Here is a 26,150-nt window from a genome sequence, read left to right as displayed (position 1 = left end):
ATATTTAAAATAAAAATATTAACAGTGCACAACTCTAAACAAAAAATATAAGCTTCTATTTTGTTACTAACCTAAACCCATTTTTACTACAGTTATCCAAGTATCTAGACATAATAGTTTAAATGCTATTATTAGCATAAATTTACTTACTCTGTTGATTTTATTTATAAAATCTACATTTAATGAGGTTCTTCAAAATTCCGCAGAAAAAATTAACTGACTTGAAAACTCGATCTATATGTTAATTAGATTGAATTTTTTTCATACAAAGCTAGGTCAGGTTTAAGATTAAAACAACTAATATTTTGTAGAAAATAGATAAATTATTAATGACATCTTATTCAGTCAAAGTACACCAATCATCCTAACCAATTGAGTTTTAAAACATTCGAATAAATAGTTTAACTTTTAAAGCTACCATTTTAAACAGAATAACAAATGTACTTGTTTTGTTTTATTAAAAGAATGCGGAAAAAACGCAGTAGTTAATTGTATAATTTTTGTTAAAATAAAACTTTTTTAAAAGTTGAAGAGTTATGTTATGTTTTAGCTATTTAAGTTTAATTTATCAATTGTTTTTTAGTTTTATCAGATAAGCTTTTATTTTGTAGGTATCGAGGTTTTAACAACAATATCTTGTATTTGGTTGTCTTACAAGATCCATGGTAATTGTAACCGCTTTATTAATATTAGTAGTTATAGAATATGTTTTTCAGTGTTAAATATATTAACTTATTTTTTTAAGTTAAACGTGCAGTGCCTAGAATCAGGATGTAATCCTGGAAAAACCTGGAATTTGAAAATTAGGGCTAAAAAAACTGGAAAAACCTGGAATTTTAAACTATTTATACATGTTAAGTAGTCAAATTTTTATTTTGACACGAAAAATCTATCATACAGAACAGCTATAATTTTTTTGTCATGGTCATAATTTTTTTTAACAAAAAACGCATTTAAAAGCAGCTTTACAGTATTTAAAAAAATGTTTTTATACTATTTAACATAGTTATTTACCTTAAATTAAACTTTAAACTAAAATTAGACCCAAAAAAGTGTACTTTCAAAAACGTAGAAGAAATTCAGAAAACCTGGAAGAAATTTCCCAAAAACCAATGGCCACCCTGTTATATTGCTTTTCAAAATTCTCTCAAGAGTTTTAAGTACTCTATATTAAAATATTTATCTAGTTGAAAAGCACTGGTGCACTTACGTGGTAAGAAAAGAAAAAAAAAAAGAAAGAGAATGTTGTTATCTGCATGCCCTTAGTTAAAGCTATCGTCTTGCATCATCAAATGCGAGTAAGATATAAATATTTATTTAAAACTAACCAAAATGTGTAAAGATTAAATGAAAAGAACATCATATAAAAAAAACAATATATAATAAAACAATTAAAATAAATGAACGATAACATGACTAATAACCATAATTGTATCTAATGATTATTAGATTTCAGTTTAGTTAGGGAATTTAAGACAACGAAACGCCTACATCTTATCCCTTTAAAACGTACCGAATTTCTTAAATAACACAAAACTCCTCAAACCCGCTTGTGAAATAAAAAGTAAAATACCTTATTTACGCATTCCAAAGTTTGAAAATTTGTTTAGAAAAAATTAAAGTGTTGTTTATTTTGTCTACTATTTTTAGCTTTTTTCATATACTTTTTAAACCTATAAAATAAAATATTTAGTTTCGTCTCAGAGTTAACAAAAGATCGAAAACTTTTCAATTAACATTAATAGTCAATGAAGAAGTTTTCAAAAAAACTAAATTTTTCTTGCTAAACAAAATTTAAAAAAAGCTCATTTATGTGCCACAAACGTACAATAAGATGCTTTTAAAGTTTAGAGTTTGCGAGTTTTCAGCTCAATAAAGTTTTACAAAATTAAAATATTACAAAAATTCTAAGTAGGTGTCAGAATAGCACAGCGTCAATACTTTAGCACTGAATGAAACTTTGGCACATAGTGACACTTAATCACGGAGTGTAACTTCTACATGTAAATTCATTTAAGCACGGTCGATACTTTTAATTTGATATATTAATAACTGTCTTATATTTTAGGCAGATTTACGTTTAACGGAATTTTCGGAAAAATAAACAAGTCATTGGTATATTTACTATATTTGTTATAATTATGTTGTTATAATTCAGAATTTATCTAAAGTTTTGAGCATTTTTAAAACAAACAAGTTTTTATATTTCATTTTTATAATGAAATAAACTTGAAACTAATACTTTTTAAGTTCTAACTAATATATTTCTTTAGTTACTACTGTTTTAACGAAAAAATAATTCTTTTAAGAGTGTATGTTCTTCATAATTTAGTATTAAAACAAAGCTATATATGTAAATAAATAAAATCAAATTTTCAGTATTAGTTCTATAGTTTACATTAAAGCTTGTTTTTGGATAGTATCGACTGTAGAAGACTAGACTAAAATTATTTAATTGCCTTATCTTATTTATGGTACTAAGGTTTTTGTTATAGTTTTTGGTTTATATATAAACTTTTTTTTCACAACTTTTTCAACAGTTTTCTAAAGGGAAGATACTGCCCGCATATAGCTAATTAATTGAATATATTTTTCTTACTTATATAATTACGTGAAATATTTGCTAAAGGGCCAACATTGCGCCCCTAATTGCCCTTTTAGTATGGAAACTACTGATGTTTTTATACTAAATATACAGAACAGTTTAAAGTTTACTTTTATAAATATGAAATGGTTTTAAAGAGATGATTGGCTTGTTTTAAATAAAATTAAAAGAATCCTGATCTGGTCTAAATTAAATTTATTATTAACAGGTGTAAGTGACAACTCTGTATGGTTTTGTACCCACAGTACTAATTATAGTGTAATTTATATGTGCTTTGTATATTGATAGCATTATTATTACCCTCAGACTTTTTACTTTTTTACATTAATGATAAGTACATAATCTGCAACTGTAAGTTTATAGTTGGTGCCAAACGATAATTTCCAAAAAAAATTGGCATTACATGATTATGATATTTAGTTTCTTTATTTATTTGTTTGTTTGTTTATTTGTTTATTTATTTATTAGATATTTAAGCACTGACGAGGTCTTTGACCGAAACTTAGTTTGTAAAATAAATTCTTGAAATAATAAATTCATTATTTCTCCTCTTGTAGTTTCTTATTAAAACTAACAAGATTTATAAATAATTCGCAAATTGTTCCAGGACACAAGTCAATTGTTTTTACTAGTGATTTTTTTCCCTGCATCAGTAGTTACAAAAAATAAATAAATAAACGGTGGTTTAAAGATCTACCAGTTTATTGCAACATTTTGTTCAAATTAATTTCGGACAACAGTCCTTCATCAGTGAACTTTAAAACTAGTAGAACTAAACACATTCATGCAACAAAATAAATAAAAGTTCAAAAATATATTATGACGTAGTAGTTCAAAACTGTGTATAAAACTAAAATTTTAAAAGCTAGACGATTTTTTACATTGTAATGATATTTTTGTATGTAAAAGTAAATTAAAATGAAATGCGTATAAAAACAAACACTTAACCGATACAAACTTTAAATTAAAACCTATCTTAGTAAATAAATGTTTGATGTAAGTTATTGTTAATAAACGATTACTGCTATCGGCGAAATATTAAAAAAAATATAAACTTTTCTCAAACAATACTTAAAGTAATTACAAAAACCTATATTAATAAGAAGCAGTATCTTACAAACTTCTTATCTTAAAGAAATAGTTTTATCCATGAATAAAAATAACTATTTTGAAACAAAATTAAAATCTAAGTAAGATAATAATACAAAAATTATATAAAGAATTAAATTAACTTGTTTCAGCAGCAAATTATTTTTTCTAATATATTGTTTTTTAAGGTAAACTTTTTATCAAATAAACAAACGGTTAAAAACTATTGTGAAACAAAAATTATTCTTAGTGAAACTATCTTGTTAAAAACCGATTACTAAACATTATTGATTGTATAAGTTTGCTAATATCTATAAAAAGGCAGTATTGTTTTATTTATGTTTATACTTGCTTGTAATAAATAAACCCATTAACTCTCTAAATAATCTAAGTCCGTATGGTTGCTTGTTGAGTCTGTAAAAAGTCTTCAAAGGTTTTGTTCGATGTTGGATGCTTGTTGGTGTAGTGAAGTTTAATTGCAGCTCGATCATTTGTCTCGCTGGTGGTCATGTTCTTCCAGTTATGTCTGTGAGAGCGCCATCTTTGAAAAAAAGACGTAATTGTCTGTCCCACATAGTGCTCACCACATACATTGCACTTTGCCGCATAAATCCCAAATTTTTGCAATTTAAATTCTTTCTTAATTCAATTGTTTTACCACTTTTTGATTCTATTAAGTTAGTTTTTTTCACCATTCCGCCTACTCCCCCTCGGTTGCATAGTAAGCATTTTCCACAAGAGTGAGATCCACCAATTGTAGCACTATTTTCATGGGCTTGGATCTGATAGTTTGTTAATAGTGACGCAATTGTTTGTGGACGTTTATATGCCACTAAAACATTCGGGTTTAGTTCTCTTTCTTTCTTAGTGAGTTTTAATAGTTTCGGAAAGTTTGTCGTCCAAACACTTATATTATCTTTAATTTCTCTTGCCTTCTTCATTGGAGGTCCAAACCGATCTTTCCATTCTACTGTGATATTAATCATATACTCAACTAAAGCCTTACAGAAGCAAGATTTTAAACATTTATCTTTTAAAGACTTTATTGCTTTTAAATAATCATTGTCACGTTCGCACAATCTTCTTAGTCTTATTGACTCTCCGAATACAATTGATTTGTAAATGGAGCGTGGATGGTGTGATTTTTCGTTTACAAATACACAAAATTTTGCTGTTGGTTTTACGTAGTTTTTTACATAAAACCTGCTTATTTCTGTCTTGTCAATGACGTGGTTGACATCTAAAAACTCAAGTTCGTCACCATCATTTTTTGTAGATATTTGTCTGAAAACTAGCTTAAGATTGTGTTCTTCAAACGCACATTTCAATTGTCTTTTAACATTATCTGTAACATCTAATGTCTCAGACAAAAAGACAATATCATCAATGTAGCGTTTGAAGAGTTTTGTAGTTTTAATTGTAGTTGCAATAGGCATTATAACGTGGTGTAGTGCAATATTTGCAATTGACACTGAGTTGTTGTCACCAGTTATAATTCCTTTGGATTGTTTGTAGAAGGAATTGCCGTTTTTTACTACAATATTTTCAAGACAGAAAATTGTGAGGTCGATCAGGATTTTTCTGATTTCTTTGGTGTAATTTGTGCATTTTTGGAGAGCATTTGGATTACTTGCTTTAATTAGTTCTCGACACAAGTTAGGGTACAAACCTTGAACGTCTGCAACTACTAAGTAAAGAGTTTCATCTCTATTTTTTGTGTTGCTTAAGTTATTTTTCCAGTTAGCTAATTCTTCTAAATACGTTTTATTATCCTTGCAATATTCATTAACATTATATTGACAACATTTTTTGAAATCGGTTTAAAAATTGATTCTAAAAAGGTGGTTACTTTTGTAGTGGTTATTTTATCTGCAGACTGTACTAGGCGTACGGGTATGTCAAGAACTCTTGTTTTGCCTATTTTAGAACTTTCCAGTTTGTGAGTTTTAAATAATGGGTAGGCGTAGGCTTGGTCATTACGTTGAAAACTTTTTGCTAATGTACCTTTGATTTTAGTGTAGACTCCGTTTTTAAATGTTATTCCGAATGTGTGTTTTAGGATATTTTCATCTATGCAATTTAGATTGTGTAAATTAATCATTAAATCTTTAACTTTATTACGTATATTTTCAAAATGTTTTTCAATGTAATTTGAGTTTAATGTGTCGATCTTTTCAAACGTTTTAAGTTCGCGATTCATTATAAGTTTGTAATCATCATGGTTTAGAACAATCAACTTTCCGTCTTTGTCTGATTTACAAATCACTATTTCTTTATTTTTCACTTTTGTATTTAAATCATATAAAGCAGTTCTAAGTTTTGGATTCAAATTATTTTTTTTGAAATATTGTTTATTTACTTGTTCTTCTAAATTTATTAGTTTACTTTTAGCCATATTACAATAAGTTTTAATTTTGTCGTCAAGTTGTACATTCAAAGGTCGATTGTACTTTTGTATTTTAAATTAGTTGGTAAATAAATTTGCTGTTTTAAGGTTGTTTCATTATCATTATTGTTGAAGACATTTTGCCACTCAACCGTTCTAATATGTTTCATAAATCTTAACCATTTATTGTCTTTCAGATTGTTATTCCACTTGGGTAGGTACAAAATTTAAACCATGTGATAGTAAAACTTTATGATCAGATAATAATTATTTTATTAAAAATAGTGAGATTTTTAAAAACTAATCAGATTATAACTTTTTTAAAGAATAACGGCATAGGAAGGAGGAAGCCTCAACATTTATTTAGAAAAAATAACATTAGCTCATATATGAAAGCTTAAAGTATAAACTACAAGCCAGTTTTTATAGAATATAAAAACACTAATTTGTGTTTGAGATTTAGAAATTTCTGTAGAAAGTTTCCAATACAAAAGTACGGACCGCAATTTTCTTGGAGATTAAAAATTCATTAAATTTATTTCTTCTCCTTCATTTTTCGAGTTACAGACCTCAAATTTTCAGAAAACATTACTTATAGTTAAAAGACTTTATATCTTGCGATTTTAAAAATATTGAAGAAACAAAGATAAAAACAAAATAAAAAAAAGTAGATTTTTTTCAATACATTAAAAAAAAAATCTTAAATAAAAAAGTTCCTGTATTCAATCGATTAAAGTTCTAGTTATGGATTACTGTTAAAATTTGACAAACATTTGTAAAAACAATAAGGAGAAGATAGATTTTTAGTGAAATAGTAATTTTTCGAGTTTTTGGTTTGCGCTTTCTATAAGGAAGGTATTGAGGTCACCCACTTTGATGGCTTGTATCTCAAAAGTTACTTTGAATTTTGTTAAGCCGTTAAAACTGTCTTAAAGCTCAGATTAAAGTCTACAAAATAGAATCAACTTGTAATATAATGGTGGACCTCCCTGTGCCGTTAAATTTATATATTAAAAAAACTAAATGTTCCCGAGAAAGTTTTTGTTATAATTGATATAAAACTATTGTATAAATTATAACAATCTTGACTTTAAATAATTACTAGCTATTAATTATCTTGATTAATCATACTTTGTAGATTACAATTTTGTTCCAGTACTGAAAGTGAGTTGACTAAAATAGCTGTTTAAAAAAATGTAACCTATAAATAGGTACGAAGTGTAAGAATAGTTACAAGCGCTTCAAAACCAAACGAATGCTTTGGAACGGTAAGAATGGAGTCTTATAAAGATGTTGAAAACGCGATCAAAAGCTTAAATAAAACAGAAGTTGATGGAAGTACCATCATTGTTAAAATGGTAAGCAAATGAATATATGGATTATGTTTATCAGTAGTTTTTAATAGTTTGTTATATCTTTTTGATTATAAAAAGTAATAGTTTTAAATTAATAACTTTATTTTTGTATAAATTGTTTAATTAGAGGTTTATAAATTAAATTTTAGGCGCTCAAATCTAGGCTAAAGTTATAATAAGTAGAATAAAATTAAATATATCTCTGAATTTTTTATTCTTATTTACCACCAAAATACACAGAAACCTGATAGAAATAAGTTAAGCCCTGATGACAAACATGTGCAAGGTCATAGTGATCGAAAAATTGAAAGTCGTAGGAGCGATCCAAGGTAATATAATTTTTCAATTTAGTTTCAAAATTTTATATTGCTTTGCCTTAAATCATTATAGTAACAATATGTAAAAAAAATACATTTTAGTTGTTTATCATAGTTTGCTTACCATGACTTCATTCGGTATTTGTAAAACTTATTGTTTTATAAACTATTTGCAGAAGATCTCCTCGTAGATCCTCAGAATCTAACCGCTTTAAAAGTTCTACAATGGGTGAGTGGTTTTTTTTTGTTCAGAAATAATGTTTTGATATTCATCAGAAGTTTGTAAACAAGTTAAGTATTACGTTTTATTTCTCTTTTAATCTTTTCTATATATTCCAATCGTTACATGCTGCCTTGATATAGATATCAGTTTAACTGTTTTTTTAAAATACGCAGTCAAGAAAAAATCTGGAAAAACAAAAAAAAAATAAAAAAGTCCAGAAAAAAAAGGGGCTTTTGAAAATAAAAGAAAAGTCGAAAAATTAGATATAAACATGCTCCTAATAAGAAAGTTTATCAACACCAAAAATTGTGTTCTGCTAATGTTATATTTTTAAATTTTGGTTTCCTAATTCATAATTTTTTCAGTGTCTAATTGAATTTTTGAAATAAATATAAATATTATATGGTCTCACGTGTGTATTTACTATGTGGTAGAGGTAAAAGTATTTTGCTGATAGAGCTGTTTATTGTAAATACATCGATCATACATAGATTGGTTCAAATAGTGCAATGGAAGTTATTTAGTTAAATCCAGCAAAAGAACGATTGAAACCTGTATAAAACTAAGGTTGAAAACTTAACATAGTTTCAAGTCTTTGTTTGTGTATTTTTGAATCGGTTTCAAATAAGAATTTGATTTATAAAAATCAGGAATTTTTTTCAGCTCGATCTGTGGCAACCCTGTACACGAAGCCAACAATATAAACACATTACATATTTAATACATAACATAATAATACAATATAATACATAACATATAAGTACATAACATAATAACATGTATAACAGTTGTATAAAATAAATTTTATTAAAATTTCATTAAGAAAAATATGTTCTAAAATAGCTTATTAACAAATTTCTTTCCTAGTTTCATTTAAAGAAGATTTAAGCTTTTCACCAGTAATGATATATTAAAATTTGTGTTTTTTTTATGAATATTATTTTGTAAATTTAAGTTTACGTTTTATAATTTTTCACATGTAAAGTCAGAATCCAAAATTTTAATTTGGAAACTAAAATTTGTCTGTTAATGTTCACTTACATTTTTCAAGTGTTATTTGGAGCGTTTATTTAGTAATTTACAAGCTTGCAAAAATAAACTGGGATCCTGGAAAAACCTTGAATTGGACAATCTAGGCAAGAAAAACCTGAAATTTAAGAAATTAAAAAAAAAACCTGGAATTTCGAACAAAAAACACTAGAAAACCTGTAATTTTAAAGAAATTAAAAATATTAAATAATGAAATGTCGATTAAGTACAAAAAATCTATCCGAAAGACAAAATTATTTTGTCTCATTTTTTGGTTAAAAAACACATTTAAAGTAGCTTTATAGTATCTTTTCTATGTTGTTTTACTATTTAGTACAGTTTTTTCTTCTTAAGTTTAGTTTTATATTAAAAACAAACCAAATATCTTTTTCTTAAAACCGGGGAGAAATTAAGAAACCTGGAAGAAATTTACAAAAAACCTTTGGAAACCCTGAACTTTGTAAAAAAATATTTAACAGTTTTATTTAAGGGCTTAGAGAAGCCCAACTTTAAAAAAATAAATATTGGCTCTTGTTTTCAAGCTTAGAGTATATATTATAAGATAGTTTTTACAGGACAAAAAAAAATCAATCAACTTTCGAGATATAGCAAGTTTTGTAAAAAATCTGATACAACCGTTTGGAATTTAAAATTTTCAAGGGCAATTTTTCGGAACTTTAAAAAATTCACTAAAAACCTATCTCCTCCTTCATTTTTAAAGCAATTTAATTCAAATTGTCAGGAAATGTACTATTAGTATTACAAACAACTTGTAGGAAGCAGATTTTTGAAAAAGTATCATACAAAAAATTTATGAAAAATAAATCTTTTTTGTTTGTTTATGTTTTATAACTTTTTTTTTTACAAAAAATTAAAAATCTGTTTACTACAAGTTATTTTAAAGTTATTAAAGATAACTTAAAAAAAGTTTTACAACAACTACTCAAAAACTGAAGGAGGAGATAGATTTTTAGTGTTATAGCCAATTTATGCCCTTTTAGTTTGCGCCTTCTTTAAGGAATCTATTGAGTGGTCTAACTTTGATCGCTTATACATCAAAAGTTACTTTGAATTAAAAAATAAAGTCACAGGTAGATATCTAATTATGTAAAAGATAAAACTAAATTTAAAAAGAAGTGCTTCAACCCCTATGCCCTTAAAGTAGGTTCAAGCTTTTCAGTAGTTCTATCAATTTTTTCCATAATTTTAAATAAATATTTGTAAGTTGAAGTTTTATTTAAAACAATTTTATTTATTTGTTTAAATTTCATCCTTAACTGAAGTATATAACTTAAGGTATATTAAATATATAGAACGCAGGGATGTTGACAGAAGGGGTGGTGCTCGTGATATTGACCGAAGAGCGCGTGACATTGATAGAAGAAATCGTGATGTCGATCGTAGGAAATCACCAAGAGGCCGTTATAAGTTAGTTGTTTCTAAATTTGATATATGTATATATAATATTCTAAGCATAATATACTATACGACTTGTTAGTCAATATGTTTTTGTTTATTACGTTATCTAGCATTATTTTCTTAAAAGTTTAAAATATAGCAACCAAAGAGTAAGAGGACATGACTCTAACAGAGGAACTACTAGAGAAACTGTAAAAGGTCAACATGGTTTGTTTAATTTGTTCTTATTTTTTAAAGCTTTTATTTCATTACTATTTTTTAATTGAAAAACGTACTTACATATAAAGTTTTTACTAAAGAACAATATTATTAATTTAAATATTATTTTTACGTTTTTGCAGATTATAACTAGGGTTTTTTACTTATACATGTACAACGTACACATACTTAAAATAATATGATACTTCAATAATAAAATCTAACAACCCATTTAATTATAAATAACAAAACCAAAGTTATATAATCAAAATGAAGATAGTTTTTTTTATTAAATATTAATTAAAGAAAATTTTTTAAAAGATGTACCGAAATAATGTTTTTTCAAATGTAAAAAATAGTTGTAACACTACATAAGTATTTTATTCTTTATAAATAGCAAGTAAAGTTAGGGTTTTCAAAGTGGGCCATATGGCCCCTTGGGGGCCAAAGGAACCGTAAGTAGTAAAGGGGCCACAATGGGGCCATGAGACCATAACTTAAAACTTATACTAGATACTCGATGATAAAGTCTTATGTTTAATTGATGGTAGTTTTTTAAGAAATCTTCTTGGAGGAGGCCATAGCTTTTTTAGTTCTTAAAAGGGACCTATGAAAAAAAGGATAAGAAACCCTGCACTTGATTATGGTAGTAATGAGATAGCTAAACAATGCTTTCCAGAAGAATTTTATTAAATATCTTCCTTGTTATTATGTAGTCATGGTACTAAACAGTTCATGAACTTAAGAAATATGTGAAATTAACATGAATATTAATATAATTAATTGTCTTCATTCAGGGTTGCCAAAAATCTGGAACCCTGATAAAACTTTGCACTTTGTACAAAAATCACTAAAAATCCTTGAATTTTTAACTATTTTACATGAAAAAAATTTTTTTTTATTAACGACACATTTTTCTAAATGATAAAGTAATTTTGTATCTTCTTTTATAAGTAAACAATACACATTAAAGTTTTTAAAATTATTTGAGTACTTTCAAGTAAGTCTTGTCAAAAGTTGTATTTTACTAAATTAAAATGAATTGAAATTGAAATAAAACTATGATGTAGTTATAATGTTAAAGATTAAAGGATAAAACCATGTATTAATCAAATATAAAAATTAACTAAATGCTAATACTAATACTAAAGAACTTTGCTGTATTAATAAAACTTGTTAGATTAAAATCATACTAAAATAAACCAGCAATAAAAACCGACAATAAAAATAAAACGACACTTTTTCAATAAAAATAAGGAACCAATTACTTTAAAACTACTTGATATAAGGATTTTAAAAGCATTGAGATAATTTGACACTTGATTGTTTCGTCATATTATATTTTAAACTTTTACTTTATAACAGGGTTGCCAATTTACCTGGAAACCTAAAAAACCTGGAATTTGAGAAATTTTGAATAAAACCTGGAATTTTAACAATTTTCACATGTTCAGTAGCAAAATTTTGATTTGACTCAAAAAATATATCATATAAGTAAAAAAAATTATCATCATCAAAAATTATTTTTATTAAAAAACATATTTAAAGTAGCCTTACAGTATCTTTAAAATGTTTTTATACTATTTAACACAATATCTTACCTTAAACTTAACTTTAAACTAAAAATAGACCCAAAAATGTGTAATTTTAAAAACCTGGAAGAAATTTGGAAAACCTGGAAAAATTTTTAAGGAGTGGCAACCCTGTTATAACTATATAATAGTTTTTTAATTTCAATACAGTTTTATTTAGTAAAATACAATTTTTGACAAGACTTACTTGAAAGTACTAGAATAAATTAAACAAAAAATAAAATGTTTTTTGTTATATTTTTGGGATAGGTAATGCTCTGGAAAAACCTTTTTGTTTAAAAACCTATTTAAAGTACTTATACAATATTTTTAATATCTTGTTATGATATTGTAGAAATATATGAAATCGACCAAAAAAAGATTTTTTAAAATCAGAAGAAATTCAGAAAACCTGGAAAACTTTTACAAAAAAAGCATATGTCAACCCTGTTTATTAAAATTTTGTTTAAAGCAATTTTCATTCTAGATACTGCTCCTCGCAAGGTAGTCATTGATCCTAAAGGTCATGGAACTTTAAAAATAAATGTTTCGCGTGATAACTCTGGACTATCAACTCATTTAAAAAAGGATTCAGTATCTGTCAGTAATACTAGGAGAAGAGAGTTTCCATCAAGTCACAGACATCTGCAAACATCGAGAAGTGAAAGATCTCCATTACGCCGACCAAACGCACAATACCATCATAAGCGAGTTGAATCTAAAGATCAAAAATGGATGCCACGCACGAGAAACAGCCCAACAGAACGAAATAAATATCCAAACAAGGAATCCTATTACAAAGGTTACAGTGGTTCGTTGCAATCTTCAAGGTATCTTAGAGATCTCTCTCCATTAGACAAGTATGAAAAGATGCTCGAAAAGAAAAGGAGGATAGCGCTTGAGAAAGAAAAAATAAACCAGTTAATAGTAAAATTTTATTAAAATAGCTTCAATTTATATACATCGTAATAAGTTTTCTATACTTATTTAGATTTAAAATTAAACTATTTCCGTAGAAAATTTTCATATTTTTTCATCAAAAATATAGTTTTTAAAACGTATGATCTATGAAACCATTTGAAACAAAAAATGTTTGTTTAAATCTTCTGAAAAGTTTTATGATTTATAATTACCAGTATTTATTATGGCCATCGTCAACAAAGTTGAAATGCTACGCGCCATCGATAATAAGTCAATTATATTTCATACTGACAACAAAATATGTTTCAGTATATGTAACTGAAATTGAAAACCGTTTTTAGAATAGAAGAGGAATCAATGAGACTTGAAACTTTGAAAAAAAGGCAACAAGCTGAGCTAGAAAGACAAAAAGAAGAGTATGAAAAAATTCAAATGGAAAAAACTAAGCTTAGGTAATTTTTAAACGATTAGTTTCTTTCAAAAAAGTGCATAAACGGAATACAAAAATTTTATGATTTACTAAAGGTTTATTTGTATAAAATTTTAAATTACCAAATTTAAAATTTACCAAATGCCAGTGCAACGATCTTTGTTAAGACCGGGTGCACGACTGTTCAACTTCCGACATTTCAAGTTTTAGTAATTTTTAGTTGTTTTCAACCATCTCTTATATTAAATAACAATAGACAAAAGTATAACATAAACATTTAAAATAATTTTTGAGATATGGATAAAAATGTTTTTTAAATTGAAAAAGTGAAGTAATTTTTAGTAATTATTATCATTTTGTATTTATATATAAGTTTTTTCAGAATTTTTTATCATCATAATTTTATATATCAAATGTACATCACATTAGTTAGCAAATTACACAAGAAACATTACCACGTAATTATGAAATCACAAAACGCATATCAGTGCAAAAATATATTTGTGTTCGAAACAAACAACTACAATTACAAAACCACTTATCTTGTTTAAATTTTTTTATAAAAGTTTTTTGTTTGTTATATTTTACATATTAAATCTTTTATAAATATTTTCACTTTCAAATGCAGAATAGCATAGTCATTGCAATTTACTTACTAAAACTAAGTTCCTCCGTAACTTGATTAGAAGGGGAACAGGTCAAATATGCACGAAGGGTCAAATATGCACATAGAGACATTTTTGCACGAAAGGGCATTTTTGCACTGATAAGAAAAATAAAGGAAAAATAAATTTCCTGAAATAAGTAAAATAAAAGAGAAAAAAAATAACTAATAAAAAAACGAAATAAATAATAATAAGTTTCCGATCGAGGATAAAGATTAGGGGTAACAGTAATAGTTAAAATATAACAGAAAAAGTAAAAATAACTAATATAATTTATTGATGAAAAAAAAAAAACAAGAACGAGAAATGAAAAAAAAATAAGAAAAAGAAGTAACTGACCGAGAGTAAGGGTTAGGTGTAACAGTGGTAGTAGAAATTAATAATTAAAATTAAAATGAATTAAAAATATTTTGAGCAGTGCAAAAGTAACTCTTCGTAGAAAAGTGTTTTTGTGCAAAAGTGACCCTTTGTGTAAAGTTGACGCTGTGCAAAAATGTCCTTTCGTGCAAAAGTCTCCATTCGTGCATACTTGACACCTACCTGATTATAAGAGCTTTAAACTTGTATAAATATAAACTATTGAAATGAAAAAAAAGTGCTTAACTGTTACAAGAAAAAGCATGATCGTTCAAATTTGGCTACTAAAATAGTTTGAAATATCACCACATAAGCTTAGAATTTTATTTATAATATCAAGCTTATAATAACATTATTAAAATATTTAAAAATTAGTTAAAATTTTACTAAATACAAGCAAGCAAATAAAAATTGATATGCTAAAAACTAAATCTAGATGAATTTATTTTTAATATAATATTTCTAATTTCACCAAAAAAAAATTCATTAGAGTAAAACAGACACACTGAAAATTAATGTAGTTATATAAACTAATAGATTTTTAAGTTTTCTGAATTTGAAATGTCGTATTACGAATTGTCGAAATTTCAATTAAAGGAATTTGAAATATCGTAATTTTAAATGAAGTATTTGGAGTTTTTTTAATTTGATTTGAAAGACTTTAATTCCTTGTCACCTAGAATATTTGACCTTGCTATTGAGCTAAATGTGTTCACAGATAATTATTGTTTATCAGAAATATTATCATAAATCAGAAAAAAGTATTTATAGTAAACAAAAATAAAGCTGAGGTAAAAGTAAAAAGCATGCGGAAACTATTTCTAATTAAATCAAAACTCTTTATTTTTTTTTGTAATTTTAGTAGTTTTTACCTAATAAGTGCCAAATTGGGAATACTATGAAGTAAAACTAGGCTATATGCCAGATAAAATGTCTGAGTATCTTTTTGAAATGCTTTTAACAACTCTGTTGAACGTTTTTTGCTGAGAGTAAGTATTGGATTTGTAAGTGGGAAGTTTTGTTGTAATTAGTTCCTTTAAAGCAACTATCTAAAACTTTAGTACAATTTTCTATAAAATTAGAATGAGACTTACTGAAGAAAGTATGGAGTTGAAGCGTTTAGAACGTTCTTCTGATCGTGATCGATTGACAAGAAGAGAACAACCACGTAACTTAAAGCGTCCTTACCAAGATTACAACAACCATGAAGACATTGTAAGAACTAAAAGAACCGCGTATGATGATACCCGCAGAGACTTATCCTATCAGAACTTTACTAAAGACCGCCTGGTTTCTTCAACAAGGTTAACTTAATATAGATAAATAAAAATAACAAACTTCGATAAGAATCTAAAATAAATTTTAATAAATATTAAATGACAAAAGTTGTTAATATTTATGTTAATTTTAATTTCTAGTAACTTTTGAAAATTATATCTAATATGACTTTTGATAACAAAATTAATTTTTCATTTTAATCATTGTGTAATTTACTAGAATTTTATCTTCTTTAACACCCATTAATATTCTATTTTACTGTTGATCTAAATAGGTAAATAGATAGTTAATATTTAGTATAGTGAATATCAAAATTCTCGTATGGATAAACTGGTAGAGGTCATTTAATTCAATATAACTAACATATTTTTTTCATTGTTATTCTATTTGCTAATTTAGCTTAAGTACTGCCATTATATATTTATCTGTCCTGTAACACAAAATTGACACTATGTCAGGCTAGTTTTAATTAACTGTAATATTGTCTGTAAAAAATGTAAACTAATTATTTAAGTAAATTGTTATTTAAGATATTGTATTATTAAAGCTTCATTGTCGCTTAATTTTTAAACAAAAACTTTCATAGTTTTGCAAGTGTTATTCAAACTCATTTTATATAAAGTCATCTTTCGGTTGAGTACATACTTACATAAGCCAAAAAGTGTAGGTCCAAAATTTTCTTTTTTTTTTCTTTTTTGATTTTTAAGAAACTAGTTAATTGTAATATAAAAATAAAATTTGTTTATTTTTTAAATTTCTTATATTTTATGAAGTTGGTCGTTAAAAGGTTAGCTACATTTACGATAACCTTGTACTTTCGTTATTTTGTGCTATAAAAAAAGCATTTAGTTTTTAAATTTAGTAACTAATTAAAAAAGAAAACGAAATACTAATACATTTTTTCATTTAATTCAAGATCATCTATTTACTGTTCCAAAATGGATGTGTAACATCATTTTTCGCTATTGTTTAAAATTTGAAAAAAACATCTTTACTTTCTATACTATTCTATTAACTATAGTTTTATCTAATTGTGATGAGAAATAAAAATTTTCTCCGGTCTTTTGAAGCAATCAATTATGCTTTTGCTCGTACAAGTTACCAGCTTCAGAAAATAACATTTAAGAATACACAGAAGGTCGTAGTGCAGAAAAATGATATTATAATGAGATTATTATAAATTCCGAATTTTAAAACTAAAATTAAAATAAATTGATCCAAAATATTTTTTATCAACTAATAGGGGGTTAAAACCTATAAAAACTTTTACTCTGTAGAATTTTATTTGCAATATAAAAATAACTTGGTATAAAAACTTAAAGGGGCTGAATTGAGTAAAGTAAGTTCAGTGATCTACCGGATCCATAACATAAGGATCTGGCCGAACCCCGATATTTTGTTATAAATGCGGATCCGACCGGATACAAGTCCGAATTTTATATTTAAATTAGTATCCGGTGGAATCCAGATCCCTGATCTAGTAGATCACAACTTTTACAGCTTTGATAGACAGAATGTTTTATAGACATTTGTTGTAGGGGACATTCTGATCACCTAATAACATAAGTAAATTTTAATATACTTAGATTACCCCTAATGTATGAAGTTTTACACCAGGACTCTCTGAGTATGGACTTTTGGCTGTTTTCAAAGTGCGTACTCAAGCGAAAGATGAATGAAATTATTTTATTATTGACTACTTTATACTATATTTTTTTGTGAGAATTTTGTAATACTCGATTCCACTTAAGTACACAAAAAGTTAAAAAAAATTGCATTTTCATATCTGATACGTAAAATATTATTTTTTATCAATGTATTGTTTTTACTTTCAAACCATTATTTTTTGAACAATGTTAAAATTTTTTTTATACTAAAGTTTTTTTTTGTAGCTCTCAATGGTAAATTAGTTTTGGTTATAATAAATTGTTTATTAATAATAACATATCACTTCTATAACAATTAATTTCACTAAGTTGTATTTTAAATATAGGCTTGCAAGTAGTGTGTATTCAACGAGTAAATTATCACTTCCCAGTGATCGTCATCACAATAGTATTATGACGCATTCCTCTAGAGATGTCTACAAACAGGTTTTCATGTGTTAAAAAATAATATCGTTTTTATGTATATGTAGTAAAATTTACTCTTTGAAATTCTAGCTTAGGGGTAGGCCTACCAAATATAAATATTCGGCCTGGAACGTATGCTTAAGCTTGAAAACAACTTGTGCAAAGAGAATAGAAATATGCCTTTATTTTTATTTCTAGTAGATGTTAATGCTTACTAGATGGTCATTTTATCACAGTTTTGCATTTAAAGTTGTTCTTTAGTTTAACAGTTTAATTTTTCAAAACAACGCGACCTGCAAAAATTTTTTCAACATGGCTGGTTTGCCTATTAGAAAAATTGCCAACCCCTATATTACCAGTTTGTAAATTTATATAGTCGTATAGTTTAAATCTTAAAAAAAAATTATAAAAATACTCAATATATAACAAAGTATAACACAAATAGCTATAGTATAATAAATCTTAGTACAGTGCATATTCACTTATTCGGACATGTTTGGCGAGATTTTTCTGTAAACATATCCGGATAAGCATTTTTCAAGTACAAAAAAATCATTTTTTTTTATAAAATAATATAACTGCTGTATATTATGCTATGCATAATAAGAGAGTTATAGTAAAAACATATATAAAACTATCTATAACTTATAAATAGTTTCGAAAATCAAAAGCTAGTTTAGGAAAATCAACAAATTTATTGCATATTAGTTAAGTTCATAACGTTTTCAGATAAAAACCCGTCTTCAGTAAAATTTTTATTGAGATACAGGGTTGCCACTTTACCTGGAAACCTGGAAAAACCTTGAAAAACCTGGAATTCGACAATTTAGGCAAAAATAACCTGGAATTTGAAAAATTTTGAAAAAAAAACCTGGAAAAACCTGGAATTTTGATCAAAAAACCTGGAATTTTTTTTATAATTTTAACATTATCAGTACTAAAATTTCAATTTCACACAAAAAATCTATCATATAAATAAGATTTTTTTGTCATCATCATAAATTTTTTTTATTAAAAAACACATTTAAAGTAACTTTACAGCATCTTTTAAATGTTTTGTACTATTTAACACAGTTTCTTTTATAGAAATTAACTTAAAACTAAAAATAGACCCAAAAATGTTTACTTATAAAAACTTGAAGAAAATTTGGATAACCTGGAAAAAATTTAGAAAAAACGAGTGGCAACCCTGTAGGATAGTTTTATTGAAAATATTTTCTGTTTCAGAAAAGTTTTTAGTCGTTTAAATTTAAGTAAGAAAAAATCTTACTTTAAAAACAATTTTTTAGGAAAAATGGATAGTTTTTAAAACAATTAAATTTTTTTGTTTATTTTTTAACTTATGTTTTGTTTCAAAAAAGTTATTTTTATTCATCGATAATACTATTTCTTTTAGATGAGAATTTTGTAAGATACAATATCTTATTATTACAGGTTTTTGATAATTACTTTAAGTACTGTTTGGGAAAAGTTTTTTATCTTTATTTCATCGATAACAGTAATTATTAATTAGCAATAATAACTTACATCAAATTGTTTCTTACTAAGATAGTTTTCAATTTCAGGTTTATATTGGAAAAGTGTATATTTTTAATTTCATAACATTTAAATTTACTTATACATACAAAAATATCATTATAATGTAAAACATCTTCTAGCCTTTACAAATTGAGTTTTATACATAGTTTTAACTGCGTCATAATTTATTTTTTTCACTATTATTTACTTAGATGCATAAATGTGTTTCAGTCTATTAGTTTATCATAAGTTTACTGAAGACAGATTTTCATCTTAAAACGTTTTGAAGTTAACTAATATGCAATAAATTTGTAGATTTTTCTAAACTAATTTTTGATTTTTTCTATTTATTGATGCAGAAAATAATCACAAAAAAAAATTGAGCGTGTCCTGGACTGATTTAAGAACCATATATAAATTATGTCTAACTTAATATAAAAATAAATAAAATTGTCATGCACCTTATCTTAAACAGTGTTTGAATTACCAACTTTTAAAATCAAACACAAAAGAACTGTTATACATTCATTATCTAAAAAAAGCTAAAACTTAATCAACTATTAAAAGAACTTAAAATTTTAAATAAGAGCTTTAAATCATATTTTGAATAATATTGTTTAAAAAAATTTAAAAACTGACTTACTTAACATTCAAACGTTTTTATAACTAAACTAATTTCAACAAATTACATAATAATAATTAACTCAATTGCAGAATTTATAAAATCACTTTAAAGTTTCTTACAGCATGAAAGCTTAAATATTTGTATTACACAAAAATGTTTGTGTTTAGTATTGATTTTTTTTGAATTTTCTTCTCGACTGAAACTGTCCAGATAAGTGAGCGTCCGGATAAGTGTGTAAGCACTGTACTGTTTTTTTAGTTTTGTAAATTTTTGACTAAAGTAGAATTTTGTTGCAATATGCTTAAATTTCGAAAAAATAGTATTTATCATTTAGATTTTGTTATTTCTAATATTTTCGGAAGTTTTAAATAAAAGAAACAAAAAAAAGTCGTATATCATGAATGTTAAATAATTAATAGAATGTTAAGCCACATGGGTCTTTATCAAGACACAACTCGTCGTCTGTAAAAAGCTCTGCTGCTTATGATAAAGGTAAACACTTAAATTTCTTATTGTTCTACTTTAAATTTTTTAAATTTAAAAACTATGATTAAACTATAAATACAGCTAATAATTTCGTTGAAGATGTTATTCATAAATTGAAAGTGTCAAGAAACTTTATAAACAAAAAAGTTATGTGTAAATTAATTCAATTTGATGCTACACTATTTTTTATCATATATAAAAGTTTTTTTCTTAAGTTACTCTAAACACAAGTGTGTTCACGAAATAATGGATTTAATTTTAATATAATTTACATGTTTTTTTTCAGATCGACGCTACCCTTTAGGAAGACATCCGTAAGTAAAGTTTCTAAAAACTAGTTTTTTCGAAGTCCTTTGTTGTTTAATATTTTATTGGAAAATAAATTTCTCACTCTTAATGTTTTAAGCCCTAATCGAGAATTAAATAATTGTTTGATAAACCATTATAGTGTCTTATATGGTAGTTTTATTTTGGTAGTAACACTGTTTTCTTTGCTAAAACATTTGGTCAGTTGCTTGAAATATAAGGAGTTTAGTTATTTTAATGTATATTAACAAGTATTAAATTTTTTAATTATTAATGTGCTTTTTATTATAGTCTAATTTCTTAATAAAATCTTACGTAGTTTTCGACGGATTGTAATTCAAGTTTGTCAATTCATTTTTATTAAGTTATAAACAGTTTTGTGTTAAGCACAATTAAAAGTATTTATTTTTACTTTATACTTATAATAGTCAATAAAAAAAAAATAGCAGGGAATTAGCAGACACTAGAAAGATAGTATCCAGAGCCAGTCGTTCCCCCAGTCCTAGATTTCCACGTTCATCTGTAAGAGGTTCAATTAAACCGACTGCTTCTAATAATGATGTAAATAAGTGGGGCTCTCATGTTACTAAGAAAGTTTCCAATTTTTCAAACTCACGTGATGATCTTCGAAGAGAAATTTTAAACTCGGTATGAGTTGCTGGTTTAAGCATAGTTTTGTAAACAGCTTTTTAAATAGTAAAATTTAAATTTGACTTTTTATTTGACGTTGTTTTACTCATTCAATTTTGTTTTATTTTAAAAGAAGTTATTATGATGTATTTTACTAAAATAGCAAGATTCACAACAAACCTCTAAAAGCTGGTACGAGATATCAGAACGAGAAAGGAACAGCAGTTCAAATTCTCTTATTACAAGAAGTATTGATTCTCACTACAACTTAGACTGGTCTTCATCTAATAATCGTAACAACACTAACTTAAAGTATGCTTCATCATCTGATAAATCATATGATAACCAGATTCCCATTTCACGCAGCATGCAGTGAGTTATAATTTGTAACTTAAATATTGGCATATTAGCACTAAACAAATTTTAATTCAAAAGTTTGTGAAATATTTTTATTTTGCTTAGTAGGTAAAAATAAAAAAAATATCATACTGAAAGTTTTATTTATTTTAGATACTAATTAATGGCTCAGCATAAAAATCAGGGTTGCCAAAAAACCTTAAAACCTGGAAAAATCTAGAATTGGACAATTTAGGCTAAAAAACCTAGAATTTGAGAAATTAAAAAAAAAAATCTGGAATTATGAACATAAACCACTAAAAAACCTTGAATTTTTAGCATGTTAAGTAGTAAAATTTTGATTTGACTCAAAAAATCTATCATATAGATTAATTTTTTGCTATCATTAAATTTGTTTTATTAAAAAACATATTTAAAGTAGCTATAGAGTATCTTTACAATATTTTGTACTATTTAACACAGTTTTTTACCTTAAACTTAATTTTAAACTAAAAATAGACCCAAAAATATGTACTTAGAATAACCTGGAGGAAATTTTGAAGACTTTAAGAAAATTTTCGAAAAAAATTTGGCAATCCTGACTAATTAATGGCTAATATGGACAAACTAATTGAAGTATGGTATTAAAATGCACACGGTGTCCTTTGAGAAATCCTAAAATAGTATTACAGTATACTACCGCTTAATTACGCACTTTTTTTGGTACCCACCTCGCCTTAAGTACGCACTTACCTAGAAAGACAAAAAAAATCTAAATTTTCCTAGACTTAGAATATTTATAAAGACTTGTTCTATAGAGTCATTTTCTGACGCTTTCCATCCATTTTTTTACACTTTTATAAAATTTCTAAACTTTTTGTATTCAAAAACTTTCAGAACACCTGCAAAAGAAAGGCTAATTTCAATTAAACATAATACTAAACTATCTAACCCTAAAAACTAGTTACAATTTTTATAAAGTCAAAATAAACATATAAAAAGAAGCAACAACAACAAAAAACTAAAGTTAAAAAAAAAAATAATGAGCATCTTATCATTGTGCACTTATACTATAAATGTTTCTACTGATATAAACTTTCTTACAAAAACAGTCCTGAAACGTTTTTCTTTCAAATAAAAAAACCAACCACTTTTTAGCTAATGGAAAATTATAATAAATGTATTAACTAAACTAAACTTAGCTTGACTAGCATTATGTAGAAACTTTTTATAGAAAAAATAAATATTAAAATATTTTGTAGATTAGAATTATGTATCAAATGTTATTTAAAATAAAAAGACTTGTTTATTTGGCTTAATTATTTGGTGGCTAGTTGTAAGAAAGAAAACAAACAGCTAAATTTCATATTATACTATGTCGTCAAAAAGTACGCACTACCCGTACTAAGTACGCACTTTTTGGTCGGGTTCAATTTGCGTACTTAAGCGGTAGTCTACTGTACTGTGTATTTTGTAATTTCGTTTCAAACAGTTTATTTTGTGTTTTGATTTCAGTAAGACGGTAGGTCAACTCCCACCTATAAGCAGTTATGGAGTAGCCACAAGCCAGCCTGCTCTAATTAGTGGTATGACATCATTAAACTCTTTGCGTTCAGCACCTAGTCGAAATGAGCAACAAGCCGCACATCATAGATCCTTGTCTAGTCATCACTCTATAAATGATTACTACAGACGCTAGATTAGTAAAGAAAGATATTTTAATGCAATGCTGGTCGTAAATTTATTACTTGAAATGTTTATTTTCCACAATTATTTGTACTTACTACACTTATTTGTAATAAGCTCGTAAACTTTTATTTGTATATAATAATGTTTGAGATTTATAAAACTCTTAGACATTTTAACCTATTTTTTACCCTTGATTAGTTATAAGCTAAGTACTGTTTTTCTTTCAATTTTCTTCTCGAATATACTTTACGTCTTTAAAGAATAAAAATTTTTGATGAAAAGTATACATTACTTACGTTTTTAAATTTAAAAGCGCTTAAAGGTTAAAGTACTTAAATAATATTCTACTAAGAGTTAAAAAAGATTACAATTTAGTTCAAGTTCCATAAAACTAAATACGGAGTATAAGTTTTAATATGCTAGTGTTATTAAAACAGTAAGATACACACTTACCAGTACTATATAAATATATGATAGTTCTAGTCAGGGACGTAGCTAGCTCAAAAAAGTTACGAATCTGCAAAAAAAAAATTCAAGAATAACTGTGATGATGTCATAACAGGAATAGAGTAGTTTTAACTACCTTTAATTTTATATGAAAGTGTGCAGTTTTATTAAAAGTTTAAAAATAAATAGAATGTTGAAGTATAATGAATAACTGAATACAAGGCAATTTGTACTGCTCTTGACCCCTTATAGTTCTTTATGTGTTGAAACTTTTATGAGCATAAAAAACCATTCATTTAAAATACAAATATTAATTAAGAATTTTACTTTAACAGTATTACTGATAGGCCTAAAATATATAATTTTGAAAACAGTTTCTCCACTTCAGAAAATAATTGCAAAAATTGTTGCTTTTATTGAAACAAAAATCATAAATTTTATGAGTTGAATAAATAAAAAAAAGGATATAAATTAAAAAAGTTTACAGCATTAGATAAAATTCAGATGTACAATTACTTAATTTTGTCAAAAATAGTACATAAAGAAAGGAAGAGTACACGTTTTTGTAAATGTTATTACTAGCTTTGGTAGCATAAAGATTTAAGCTGTAAAAAAAGAATAAAACATTTTATTAAAAAAAAAAGTTAAATAAAAGCTGTAAAAACGAATCAAACTTTCTTTTTTACAAAACAAAGTTGTTAAATAAAACAACTTAGTTAAATAACAACAAACCTTGAATATTAAACATTAATATTTTCCAGATACAATGTGAAACATATAAATAAATTCAAAAATAAAGATTTTTAAACATATATTATTATTTTTTAAACTTCTTATGAATTTATAATACACTTGTTAAAATTAATAGTACCAACTTATTCATCTAAGCTTAGATAGAAAAAGTTGTATAAAACTAATTTTAAAACTTTTTATTAAACTTAGATTTAAGAATTAAACTGATAAATTTTGTAAACCACTCTAAAATTTGTAAACTTATTTTAAAACAACAGATACAATCCATATTCTTGATAGAAAATATAAAATACAAAAATCTTTATATTGTAAACAACAATGCTCTTAAAAAAATAAAATTTACAGTTATATTTAAAAACAAGTTGAAACAAACTTTATATTTTACATAGTTGTCTGAAAACATCATTCAAAGAGCTTTTTCTGTAAGTACTTATCTGGAACTCATTGTAACAAACTGTACTTCAGATTGATTGACTTTGTTAATAGCTTTGAGTGTCAATGGTACAAAGTATTTGGTTTTACTTTCAAATGATATTTGCATAATTTTAACCTTAGAAAACTTAACTTTTAAACTTAGTTTTAAAAATCTGTAAACAAAAATTGTAAAACAACTAAAATTTGTTAAAATCTACACATAGTGTACCAAGTTTACAGTAGTAATACAAACAAAATTCAAAAACAATTTTCAAAATGTAAAGCTAACTAGAAAATACAAATGTACTAATTTAATTTTTTTGTAAATTACTTATAAATTTCTAATATAAAGAATAAAAAAAAAACAGAGAAGTTGAAAACCTTTGAAAGTTAGTAATAAAACCAAAAACTCTGAAAAAATCTTCATATAATAAAACAATATGCATAGAAAACAAACTCATTGTAAACAAATAATATAACAATACAAGTAAAATAGGTATTAACAACAGCTCTACCCTTTGACCAACACCAATTCCAGGATTTTATTTTTGAATTTTTCTTCTTATTTTTTGAAACAAGACTAACTTTTAAAATTTATCAATGTTGTTTTTACAAAATTAGTTATAAAATAAAAACTTATTAAAACTAGCTAGAAAAATCTCATTCAAATCTATAAAATCAACTGTTATGACATTATTAACAAACCTAAAATGTCCTTAGTTTTTCATAGATAAAAAAACTATACTAAGTCAGCCTTAGTTCATAAATAAAACTCTAAAAATTCTAGAGTTATCCAGAATACTTGGAATGTGTGGCTACAATGTACAATTTAAATCTTTCAATTTTTGTAAATAAAGGCAATAAAAACTTTAACTAAGGTAAGCAGTTATAAAATATTTAAAACCAGTTTAATTTAAAAATAAAGTTCTAAAATATAATAAAAAACTATAATTTGTTTATATTAATCTTGAAAAATAAAAAATTTAATTTACTAAGCATTTATAAAATCTGTAAAACAAGTTTTAATTAAA

General features: G+C 25.5%; 1 protein-coding gene across 3 annotated transcripts in view; it reads left to right on the top strand.

Annotated features, from left to right (window-relative positions):
* LOC145832750 (uncharacterized) overlaps positions 1-23,759 on the top strand; it is a 33,097-nt gene extending 9,338 nt beyond the window's left edge. Inside the window, exons 6-19 of one of the 3 annotated variants that reach the window (XR_014369733.1) lie at positions 7,292-7,438; positions 7,676-7,764; positions 7,929-7,981; positions 10,318-10,432; positions 10,563-10,630; positions 12,680-13,112; positions 13,455-13,565; positions 15,648-15,869; positions 17,837-17,936; positions 20,478-20,550; positions 20,831-20,858; positions 21,297-21,498; positions 21,670-21,852; positions 23,332-23,472. Coding sequence is in view for 2 of the 3 variants with exons in the window: in XM_082940086.1 (XP_082796212.1) it covers positions 7,292-7,438; positions 7,676-7,764; positions 7,929-7,981; positions 10,318-10,432; positions 10,563-10,630; positions 12,680-13,112; positions 13,455-13,565; positions 15,648-15,869; positions 17,837-17,936; positions 20,478-20,550; positions 20,831-20,858; positions 21,297-21,498; positions 21,644-21,852; positions 23,332-23,515 (2,034 nt within the window). In the remaining variant the exon portion in view is untranslated. Of the gene's footprint in view, positions 1-7,291; positions 7,439-7,675; positions 7,765-7,928; positions 7,982-10,317; positions 10,433-10,562; positions 10,631-12,679; positions 13,113-13,454; positions 13,566-15,647; positions 15,870-17,836; positions 17,937-20,477; positions 20,551-20,830; positions 20,859-21,296; positions 21,499-21,643; positions 21,853-23,331 lie in introns of all 3 variants that reach the window. The other 2 variants (XM_082940088.1, XM_082940086.1) reach the window with 2 other exon arrangements.
* Positions 23,760-26,150: the final 2,391 nt, after the last annotated feature.

This window comes from Thalia democratica, chromosome 3 (assembly GCF_965202585.1).
Source record: "Thalia democratica chromosome 3, ktThaDemo2.hap1.1, whole genome shotgun sequence".
NCBI classification, from domain to species: domain Eukaryota; kingdom Metazoa; phylum Chordata; class Thaliacea; order Salpida; family Salpidae; genus Thalia; species Thalia democratica.
The sequence above is the reverse complement of the archived record's forward strand: the minus strand, read 5'-3'. Positions and strand labels throughout refer to the sequence as shown.